Raw genomic sequence first — 12,110 nt, 5'->3', positions numbered from 1 at the left:
AGTGAACATCAATATTGTACGTTGTTTATAAAGGGAGAAGATGTAGAGGTTGAATCTGAGAACATGATGAGCATTGTGAGACACAGAAAGGTGACAACAAAGTGGTTTGTGTGTGTGACTGAAGGTGAAGAAACATTTCTCTGACATAAAAAGAAATATGAAAGAAGTACAAAGAAGGTGTCAGTTTAACAGACATTTATGAGACATGGGATTCAATTTTACTGAGAAGACACTGACATAGATGAGAAATTAAGATGCCCAAAGAAAACAGAGCCACATCGGATTATTTAAACCTCTAAAAATATTATTTATTCAGACATGTTTAACAAAAATGCACCTTCGGTAAAAAAAAGCATCAATTTAAATGATAAATCTATTGATTCAGATATTTAAAGCCCTTTTAGATCAACATAAAGAAGGTCAGAAGAGCAGTTGATCTAGGGTGGTATTATATCTGGAGTGAGCTTTTCTCACCCCCACTTCCTGTAAACATGAACCACAGCTGACTGAAATGACATGCGGTTTCTGTGGAGCAGCAGTTGTAGCTGGCTGCATGTGGCAGTCCGAGCAGCAGAGGGGTGGAGGTGGAGGTGGAGGTGGAGGTGGTCTGATTCATCCTCGGCCTCGGTCCTCTCCCATCAGAGACACCCTGCACATCATCTGCTGCCTTCAAAGGCTTCTGGGAAACCTCCAACTCCAAGTGCAAGTTAAAATCAGAAATCGTCCGCTTATTTAGTGTGAATATACCGGTGACTTTATCATAATTCAGAGATTGAGCTTTTTCTGATTAAATAACTTCTTTCCATGTCTCACAATTACAAAATGTTGTTTTTATTTTTCTAGTATAATAGCTGACAGATTATTCCTTATCCAGGCCTTGAGAAACATCCTTGAACGTCTGACCTAAATTATTTTTCCTCAGGAAGCCTCACTCTCACAACATAAGAACAGGGACATGTAGTTTCTATACTTTGCTATTAAGTTATTCTTGTGAGTTATACTTGTGTTTTAGCAGCGAGCGCAGCTGATTACTGCCATATTTCTGTTGTCTGCTGCATTTGAAGGGGACTGAGTCTCAGTCAGTGTTGGCATTTAAACCTCCAAGTGCAGCCAACAGCAGCAAACACACTCAGCTGACCAAAATAAGACCAGAAGTGAGAGGACAGCACTTACAAAATAAAGTCTGCTCTCATAACAGGACCAAAAGGTTTTAGGTTTACTGGAAGACCTGAGTTTAGCTGAAACAACATTCTTATGTCTGATAGTCTGACTGGAGACATTCTGTCCTCCACAGCTGAGACAACACAAGGAGAGAAAGGAAGAACAAATGTGGACGATGCAGTTGTTGTTATCTGTCAGCTAAGGTGGAAAAAGGAAAAGCCTCTTACACCCTGTTTGGACTGAGTATATATCCACTGTCAGACAAGGTGAACGCTGTGTGAAGCTGCTTTGTCTTTATATTTATTCCTCGTCACTGAAGCAAGCAGCCGTTGCACAATTTTGCTGATATCAGGCTGATGGATCTTTTTTTCACCACATGTGAAAATCTAAATCTAAATGTGGACACAGCTCAATATGCTGTTGCATAGATTTGCTTTTTTTTTTTTTTTTTTGTGATGCATCTGACACCAAGTCTAAACCTTTCTCTTGGTGTAAAAACCACTTCATTATTTGCAACACCTTTTTTTCTATCTTGCTGTGGACTTTTTAGAAACACAAAAAAAATGTAACACTCTTTGAAAACTATTTTTGTTGAATGTAATTTATCAAATCTTCAAGTCTGGTCTGAAAGAGGGGGAAACAGTCAAATTTAATCTAATCCACTTTAATTTTAATTTGCATTCTAGATATTGTGTGTGTTTTATTCCTAAACCTTTTCTGATGTGGTTCTTATATATTTTTATTATATTTATCTTCTTTCTTCTATATATGTTTGGCATTTATTGTGGACAGTAAAAAGAATTTAATTGTACAGGGAAACGTGTTTGTTCTTCTTGTTGTTTTTCTTTGAAATATATATATTTTTATAGATTAAATAAAGACCACACAGGTCAATGGGGGATTGATTCTCCTTATTTAAGATGTTTGGAGGATAAAAAGGGGAATGTTGTGTTTTAAATCGCCTGCCTGCTGTTTTAATTTGAAAAGCCGCGCCGGAAGCGGCCCGGCTGCTCCGGAGGACTTGACCGTTGATCGGAGACGATGCGGGAGGACCGGAGGAGGCCGCCGGGAGAGAGCCGCATTTCGAGGGAAAACGCCGGCGAGAAGCGATGGTGGACCGCGGCCGGACCGAGCGGGTGTCGGAGAAGCTTGATTTAATCTCTTCGGACCGGCTGCTCTCTGCTGGGAGGCGGGTACCGGCTCCTTCATCCTCCGTTGCGGGGCGTCGGTAGCCGCCGGCTGCCCGGCTTTGCTAGCTCGCAGTCGTTCCCGAAAAATATCCGCTCCGGAGTTTCTGCTCTCGTTTAATTTAAATGTATTTATTTATTTATTTATTTTAAACAGCGTTAAGAAAGCTAAGCAGCATCACACAGAAACCAACCGGGTCTCCTGGTTCATTCATGGGAATAACGCCGTGACCTGCTCGTCTCTTCTGACCGGACGGGACCGGAGCTGGATGGACCAGCGGCTCCCGCAGCATCCCTGCCCGGGGAGGGACGGAGCCCGCGCCGCAGCGGGGGGAGAGCTAACCCCGAGAACCGACTTTTAACATGAGCGGGAACATTTTGTCTCCACCTTCCGCCCTCCGTCCGCAATGCCCGTCCCGAGGTTGACCCATGTACGTGGCCGGCCGTGTCTGCCTCCAGCCCCGCGGATGACACCCGGACCGGCAGTTGAAAGCCCACCACGCCGGCGCGGATACTGCGTCGCCGGGTAGCGCCTGACAGACTCACCGGGAAGCCCGCTAAGCGCTAAGCTAGGCGGCTAACAGCACAAATACCCCCCAAAAACACACACACACACACACACACACACCAATGGTGTCCCACAAGGTTTTAGTGGCAATAATCCTAATAAACGCGTATATAGGTGTACAGTCCGTTTTTTACTTATTCGGCGGAGTCTTATTGTCGGTCCTGTTTGCCATGGCTTTCCTGAGCGGACCCCGGCTGCTGGACTGGGCCAGCTCCCCCCCACACCTCCAGTTTAACAAGTACGTCCTGACGGGATACCGGCCCATCTCCTCCGTGCAGGACTGCATCCGGAGCCTGTTCTACCTGCACAACGAGCTGGGCAACATTTACACACACGGTGAGTACACACACGGTGAGTACACACACACACACCAGCCAGCAGCTGAGATTTGTGTCCGATGGACTGCTGCCAGCCCGGGATCTGCACTCAGGTCCTGGACATGAAGTCCTGCAAGAGCTGGAGCCAAAGTCACACACAGTCTGAGTGTGTGCAGCTCCGCATCCTCACACACACACACACACACACACACACAACATTTAATAACTGTGTCTGTCAGCTCTCACTTTTTACACATGTGCACAGTCACAAGCATCAGAAAACAAATAAACTACACAAAACATATAAAAACAAAACTCAACAGTGACGAGTTGTAAACTTGTGCTTTGACTTTTGTTGGAAAGTGAAAAAGTGATCAATTACTAACCGATCAGTCAATTATCAAGCAGACTGAAAACTACTCAGAAACCGCTGTGATTGTTCAATAATTGTTCAGTTCTCTCAATTTTTGCTTTTTTTTTTGTTTGGGATTGATTAAATTGCATAAACAATCACCACATTAATAAAAAATATATTTGTAAGTTGATTAAATATAACTTATATTCAAAAAATTTGTCTGACAGTTGTGGCTGTTGATCATGACTTCTCTTCTCACTGAAAATAAGTTCCTCTCAAAGATAAACCAGTTAATATTTTGTTGTTATTCTATTTTAAAAAATTTATTTATTTATCACATGAAACAGGAGAAGATAACAATGAGCATCCCAGAGTTCTGCATGTTGTCTTAAAATCTTTTACCTTTCTACACCTCAAACTTATTCACTGAATATGTGGCCAAAAAAAAAAAAAGCAGCAGATCATCTCATGTAAAAGGCAGTAACTTTTGAATATTTTATATTTTTCACAAAAACTGGTGTCATTAAACTTAATCGATTGGGCGAATAAGTGTTTCAGCTCAACAGCGTGCTGCAGCTTAACCTGGGGCAGAAAATCATTAAACTGCTGCTCCTTCCACTTAAATGCATCAGAAAATATGTTTCCATCATCACAGTACACAACAACCGAAGAGCCTGTTTGCGTTGAACTGACTCTTATTTTAAATGCAGGGCTTTTACTGACACCGGATTATTTTCTTTTGCAGCTGTGTCACTACTTTTGTGAAAGTAAAATATCCAGTTTTTCATCAAGTCACTTTAAAAGTTGCAACATGATGGATTTTTCTTTCTCATGCCACAGTGTCAGTTTGGATTATTGATTTAATTGACTATAATAGAGGAAGAGTTGAACCATACATGACATAAATTGTCAGGAGTGGCCTTTTCCATCTGGTCCAAAACTGGTTACACAACGTGTCATCCTTTTAATAGGTTGGGCCAAGACAAAATTAATTGCTGTAATGTGTTAATCTGTGCAGCCAGAGGTGAGCCCGATGTGCCAGCTTGTTAACAAATCTGCATGGGGTAGTTCTCTGTTCAGACTGATGCCATTAAACTGCCAATAGCCCGGCACGCAGCGCTTCTTTACCCCCCCCACAGGGCGGCAGAGGGTGCTGCACGTCATCTGTGCTCGGTGACTTCTGACAATTTGACAACTTCCTGGGTGTGAAGGTCATCGCTCTGTGGCTCTCGGGCTGCCAGCAGCTGACAGAGTGAGCTGCAGCAGTGAGCATCAGGGAAGTGGCCCTGGAAGTCTTTATTCCACTCCGGTGACGTCAGCTGAGCACGTGGCCTCAAATGCACCATTAACATCATTGCCTATATAAGGCAGAGAGCTTTAATCCACTGAGCTTTTGTGTAATTCTCTGAAACTGAGAGAAGATGCAGGTGGAACATATTTATTATGATTGTGATTATGATTTTTATTATCATTATTATCTGAAGCATTTCAGCTTTCAGCATTTCACCTCCAACAGAGGAGGTCCTCTCCAGCCGGACGGGAGGGGATTGAGGGAAGGAAGGAGGAGAGTGGTTGGGTGGGGGGGGAGCAGATAACACACTTAAAAATAGCAGTGTTACGGTGGATGGCATTGCCTGTATCACCTGGCTGGGACAAAATGCCTTGACATTGGGAAGGCAGAGTGAGCGGAGGCAGGAGGAGGCAAGCGGGATTTGTTTGCCATGGAGTGATAAATGATCCTACAAACTGTATGTGGATCAAATTTCAAGGTCCGGATTTTGCTTGCGTAGCACCAAGCCCACCCCCGCCCCACCCAGCCTAAACCCCCAAGCTTGTTTGTGCCAAATAGAGAAACTTAAATTGGATCTATGTCGGCATTAGCACTGTGGGGCCTTTGCTGCATCAAAACAAGAGCTTAGTCTAAGGATTGTCTTTTCTCTCCAGCACAGAAAAGTTCTCGCCAATCATATAAGCCCCCCCCCAACTGCCCCCTCAATGGTTATTCTTGCTGCTGTCTGCACACACTCAGCAGAGTTTGAAGGCCGTCTCGCAGCCCCCCATTCTCACAAAAAAAGAAAAAACGATGTCCACCCAAGTCGTGAGCCAGATAATCCATCACAATGCACATGACGGCTTCATTTGGTTTCTTCAGACGAGTGGATGGTTTTCATAGCAAAACCAGCGTCACGGCCAGGTCGTTTTTTTCACGTAGGCCAGTCAGATGCCCACCAGGAGAAACACTCCGACAGCAATGATCAAATCAGAAGATGTCGCTTTTCCAAACTGAAAGTCCTAGTTATGTAATTAGATTTGTTAGGAACAGTTTTTGCCTGTGCATTCTGACAGGAGGTGAGGCTCAGGTAATAACTGCTTTCTTTGCCTTGTTGCTCCTCAGGCATTCCTCTGGTTTGCTTCCTGGTGCTGCTGCCTCTCAACATCCCCTGGTCTCAGATCAGCGTCACATGGTTGGGCGTGGTCCACTTTCTGGCTTGTCTGTCGCCCCAGCTGGGATCTGTGCTCTATCACCTCTTCATGAACCATGAGGGGGGGGAGCCCGTCTACCACACCCTCCTCAAGCTCGACGTGTGCGGAATCTGCATGATCAACACGCTGGGTGAGCGACCTTCCTGAAAGCTCAGCACAATTCCCCCGCCCTTCATCATTTGTGACTCACTGTCAGCAAACCCCTCTGCTGCCGCCCGTCTGTTTGCTTTATGGCTGGAATTTTTCTTCATTGATCATCAATGATTTACCGTGGATGTATTTGTGCTCAGAGGTGTGCGATTGATTTGTCGGAACAGATTTCACTGCTGAGCACTTTGCTAAGTCAGTTGGCCCATGATCCAAGATGTGAAATGATTATTGATTGGCAAGTGCATCATCTTAAATTTTATCATTTATCTATGCTCTTTTGAAGTGTCTCCCACAGTGTCTGTTTGTGGTGGCAGCTGATAGGAAGGAGGGTGAAGTGGCTTTCTTCAAGTAGCCATGATGTAATACAAATCATGAGGCGCTTGACTGATAACATTTGAATGGACAAATACTCTGTGACAAATCAATAACCGGACATTTACTCAGCTGTTCACTTCAGATTCAGGAGAGAGAGCTCAACAAAGAAATAAGACTTTACCCTTTTCAAACAGACCGACTATAGAAATGGATGTAGACGCAGGCTGTAAAGTGAAGAGCCTTAAACCTGCATCCTATCAAGGCGTAACCACACCGGCTGTAAAAAGAGGTCAGAGGTCAGAAGACTACTTCTCCCTGATTTATTAACTCAGGAAAAAAATTTCCAGATAAGCTTAAAGTCTCATTCTCTAGCCTCAAGTCTTCCACACAACATGAAGTTCATGTCTTTAAATGATTCATAAAACAGGGGATGGATTAGGGCTCTGCCTCCTGCTCCACTAAACTCTACTTTCTCATTCAAATAGATTTTTTTTCTTTGTTTTTGTTTAAAAAAAAACAACAACATGGCAACGACCAAATCAACAACTAGAGGCCTCAAAGCTTTATCTCACCAACAAACGTGTGACATCTTTCAGAGAGCATCAGAGGAGGGAAACTCCTCCGATCAGTGTGTGTAGTAAGTTGAACACTGTGCTGACTCCCCTGCGTGTGTTTTCTTGTGTCAGGGGCGCTGCCCATCGTCTACAGCACCCTGCTGTGCTACCCGTTCATCCGAACTGTCGCCCTGTTAGTCTACATCCTGCTGTCCAGCCACGCCATCTACTGCGCCGTGACCGCCCGGAGCAGCGTTCGCCGGCTGCGCTCCTTCACCTGGCAGGCGCTTTTCCGCTTCTCCTTCTTCCTGCTCCGTTGGGTGGGGGTGGGTGGAGGCAGCCCCACCTCATTACGCCACTTCCTCATGATGGACGCGCTGGCCGTGCTGGGCGGGGTCATCAACATCACGCGCATCCCGGAGCGCTTCCGCCCGGGCCTCTTTGACTACTGGTGCAACAGCCACCAGATCATGCACGTGCTGGTGGTGGGCTCCATCCTCTACCTGCACTGGGGCGTGCTGGACGACCTGCTGTGGATCAACAGCTACAACTGTCCCTCAGACTGACCCCGACAGCGGCCCCCGCCCCCCCTCACAAGGAGCGCTGGGATGTAAGATGAAAGGACATGCTGGAGGAGGGTGCTGGGGGTGGGGGTGGGGGGTGACCCTCTGAGGTGAGGTGTCGTCTGTGCATGCGTTCACCTCAAGCACTCAAACTCAGAATGTTCATATCTTTGTCTATCTCAGTTTTGTGTGCGAGTGCAGGCAACACTAACACGCACAAGCATTTAGACTCTCTCACTCGCCACAAACATGGACATACAGGGGTATACGGACACACACACACACACACACACACAATAAAAATGGAAATATTTTAAACGGTACATTTATTAACTGAGTGTTGAACGTAAAGGGTTACTGCTGCGTTCTAATGCTCTTACTTGATATTAGAAGTTTTACTTGAGCATCACGACCTTCTGCGGCTGAATGCTCTCACACGCTCAAGTCCTCGGAGATGTCACTGTTGCTACCTATGCAGCACATCCATCCTTCAGCTGACACCCATCACTTACACACCACAGACTCCCTCACACTTATATTTTTATACTACATGTACAAACTGTCAGTGCTGCGCAAAGCACTCGTTAGAGTTTTGAGTTTCACTGGACTGACTGTTTAGTTTGTGTTGGTCCTTTGTTTCCTGCCACTCCCTCATCCTCTGTGCGTCCTTGCCGTCGCACGGATGATGAGGGGATGAAGACTGGGGGGGGTGGGGGTGGGGGTTTATTCCTGACAGTGTTAGCAGTTGGCGCGGAGGTTACTTCCTTTAGGTGGAATCAATCCAGCAGTGTTATCGGCTTTGTTTGCACCCTGAGCTCAGTGCCAATGAAACTCAGATATTTATAATCAGAAGGGAAGTTGCAGATGCTTACAGAGTGTGTGGTGAAGTGGCATTACAACTCACCACACCCCATGTCCTATTTGTGGATTTATTAAGGAAGTGAGATGACAACAGTATGCAGAGATATTTACCACTGACCTACACAACACAGCAGGAGGCACTAAAGTTCACAGGTTAGCACTTTTTTTACAGGAACTTTAATTTTTAGGAATGTTTTTACACTGGAGCTCCAGATAAACAGCAACACACTGAAATATTGGACTCGACACATACTCACGTATTCACTCATACTTTGCTGATACAGATATGATAACGCCTGTCAGCTGTTAAGTGGTCGACGTCGGTGCTGTGCAGGATCAGTGGCAGACAGATGAAGTTTGAGGTCAGAGAATATCTTTGTGCAAACCCTGAGGATTAGCTTCTCACTTTTTAATCGATTTTTTTTTTTTTTTTTTTTTTACTTCAATCTCCCAGTAATATATTCAGAGAACAACCTGCCACCATACACAGCAATCAGCAAGGAAAAACATTGTGACTTTTAAAAATGAAAAAAAAAAAAAAAAATTGTATTTATGTAAATTTCCCTGAGGCTGGAATGGACACGACTGCTGTATGTGTTTGTTTACTTTGGCGCTGCCTCTGATTATTTATGGCACGTCGGGGTCGGCTGTTATTCCCACTTTAGGCTCTCTTGTCTGAATGCACGGCTTCGTGCTCTGCAGCTGGTTTCTGTGTTCTCTGGTGGAGCACAAGCCTGACTTGCACTCTTTTAACCCCCAATTATTTATTTGGAGTATTTTATGAAGCTGACCACACTGAGCAGGAATGAACCCTTCACACCTTCTCTTTGTGTACAGGTTAACTTTTTATTTGTGTAAATGTTTTTGGCTGCACTGTCGCATTTCATTTACTACTCTTGAGTAAAAAGTAAGCATTGCTCCGTTCCTTCTCACTCAGGATTAGTGGCTGAAGACAGATTCCTTTATTAATGGCAATGCATTTGTTTCCCACACTGACAGTCACAGCAGACTAGTTGCCAATTCCGTTGCCTCATCTTGCCAAATTAGCCGTGTCTGAGTTGTAGCTCATCCACTGCTTCATAGGTGAAGAAGGATTTCCCCACATGTACACCACCCGCCCCTTGCCTTGATAAGGAGTCAGAAACTGTGTGTCCCCTGGCCCCGTCCTCACTGATTACTACCTACTATGACTGTGGTACCATGTAAAAGCTGAAATCAATGTATTCTTGGCTACTGAATGAAACTGAGAAAAATGCATGAAAGTAGCTGAGAAACAGAAACCGACTTTTTCGGTGGTTAGGGGGTGTTTGGGGTGGGGGGGGTTATTAAAATCACCTTGAATAGCAGATCAGATCAGAGGCGATACATCACTGTCAACTGCACTGTCCATAATTCTCAAAAGGGCTTCGAATCAAAGTAAACCACAATTCTGGCTCACGTTTAAAGTCCATATAAATAATGTAAATACATGTATGTAGGTTATATATACATGCAGTGCAGAAAATATACCCGTATTCATTTTTGATACATAAACACGATATGTTAAGGAAAGAAAAGATGTGAGATCAGCGGGTTGCCATATATACGCTGCCTCTCTCGGTCTCAGGAGGGGGGCAGCTTCAGATTAATATCAAAGACGTATGTTTGTCCATATGTATGTGAACAACAGAAACAAATAACTGAAGTCTAATGTAGAGTTGTCTGACCTTTTGTGACCCTAAGAATGCATTTTGATCATTTAAATGTAACCACTGTTTAGTTTTCTTTATTTTTTTTATTATTATTTTAAAAAGACGTGGGATAAAGACATTCTGGCAGTGGAACATTTTGCGGGCATGTGAATACCTCTCGTGACTACCACTGGTCTATCTATGCATTATCAGCCGAAGGATACGTAACACTGAAGTCCATTTTGTGTTTTTGTTTTGGGTTTTGGGCTTTTTGGTTTTTTTTTGGTTTGGTTTTTTTTTTTATGAAAAAAAAAAACAACAACAACAAAAAAACAAAACAAAACCTGCTCCCTGATCCGCTGTAACCCGGAGGGCCTCTCTCCATCATCCTGGGTCTCCCACTTCTCAGGGTGCCATAACAGTAGCTGTAACATCCGAGGCCTGACCCTCCGCCGTCTGAAACATGGCCCAGAGACCTCAGCCCCCTCTGTGAAGGAGCAGAGGGAGGATTTCTCTGAAAACCATGTTATAGGTGTGGAACCTGGCCAGAAAAAAAAGTTGTCTTTTTCCTTTTTGTCTGTATGTCAAATGAAAAAACAACAACAAAAAAAAGACATGATGTCTGAAAACATCACTAACAAAAACTAAATTCCGTTTGTTTGTTTGTTTTTTTATATAACAGGTGCCGGATAGCCTGTCAATGACCTGTTTATAATGGATTAGCTGCATTGTTATATACTGATTATTATGATTACTGTTATTCTGTGGATCCTAATAATGACACTGGTCTATATGTACAGATAATGAGACAAGCCCTTTCCTTTAGGATGGAGGGAGCTTTCTGGAGGGTCTGTCTGTTTATCCATATCTGCAATGCCATTCTCATTTTTTAAAAGTGACAAAGGAGTGCGTGTGACTCCATCTAGTGGAAGCTGTCGTGCACTGATGCAGGCGTTACTGTAGCCATACTGCAGCCAAAGCCAGTCTGACAGATCAGTGGCGGTTTTGCAGTCTCTCCGGGTTTGTTGTTGATTTTTACATTTCCACACAGCTGTCTATGTGCACATGTGCGTATGAGCTCTCCTGCAGAACCCATGTGAGCATGAACTCTCCATGTTGTCCAGTCTAGGTTCTCCCCGTTGCACTGACTGGGTGCAGACTTTGTGCGCGGACGCCGACGCACTGTTTGTTCTTGTGCTATAGTTCACACGTCTGTCCAACGTTAGCTTCCTGTGCAACAGACAGGCTCTCACACTCCTCAGTCTCCAGCAACGATTGTGCAATAAACTGAAGTCTATATTTTTAAAACAGTGATCTATTTTTTATTTGATTGGGGTCTCTGTGGTCATCTGAGTGTGTCTGAATGTGTTCTGCTGTTGAGTGTTTGGACTTTGTTTTAGGCCAAACTGATGTAAAGCTGAGGCTCGTAATGGAAACGCTGAGCTGGGCCGATGTTGGGTTTATCACCAAACTGAGCTCAACTTGTCTGTTTGGAAAGGCAAAGTGGTTTTGGCAGTTTACACTAATTTGGCACTTTGGCCATCTTCCAACAAGTCCCTCTGAAACCAGAGGCCAAATAACATTATAGCAAGGTTAAAAAAAAGATTTAATCAGCTACATAATTAAAGCCCTGTAAATGCTGGAATCAGAATTAGATCCTTTTTACGTTAAATGAAAAATGACCAAAAACCACTTTTCATTGAAGTACCTTTTTTAAAAAAAAAAAAAAATCTCTGCTGGTAAATGTAGTTTTTGATGAAAACGGTGAGACTTCATCTGGAGGCTACATTGAGTTGCTATCAGAAAGCCAGTTAGCATGTTAACTTTAGCAGAGGAAAAGACAAGATGGACCCCGGGGTTCCTTCTCACCGCCAGAGGTGGGCGTTGGTGAGCAGTGGAGTGAAGTTTGAGGCTGACCTCACCGG

At 44.2% G+C, this 12,110-nt stretch overlaps 1 protein-coding gene across 4 annotated transcripts; it reads left to right on the top strand.

Moving 5' to 3' along the window:
• The first annotated feature begins 2,201 nt into the window (after window positions 1–2,201).
• Window positions 2,202–9,812, top strand: paqr4a (progestin and adipoQ receptor family member IVa). 4 transcript variants are annotated; one of them, XM_029508479.1, is made up of 4 exons: window positions 2,202–3,252; window positions 5,984–6,202; window positions 7,224–7,386; window positions 7,588–9,812. In XM_029508479.1, exons 1-4 carry the CDS (start codon window positions 2,979–2,981, stop codon window positions 7,655–7,657), a joined length of 726 nt encoding a protein of 241 aa, XP_029364339.1. In that variant the 5' UTR covers window positions 2,202–2,978; the 3' UTR covers window positions 7,658–9,812. The 4 variants fall into 4 exon arrangements, with proteins under 4 accessions (XP_029364339.1, XP_029364337.1, XP_029364336.1 ...); XM_029508477.1 differs by having other exon boundaries at window positions 2,202–3,251; window positions 6,097–6,202; window positions 7,224–9,812; XM_029508476.1 differs by having other exon boundaries at window positions 7,224–9,812.
• Window positions 9,813–12,110: the final 2,298 nt, after the last annotated feature.

This window comes from Echeneis naucrates, chromosome 8, assembly GCF_900963305.1.
Source record: "Echeneis naucrates chromosome 8, fEcheNa1.1, whole genome shotgun sequence".
Classification (NCBI taxonomy): domain Eukaryota; kingdom Metazoa; phylum Chordata; class Actinopteri; order Carangiformes; family Echeneidae; genus Echeneis; species Echeneis naucrates.
This window is presented reverse-complemented; position numbering and strand designations above follow the sequence as displayed.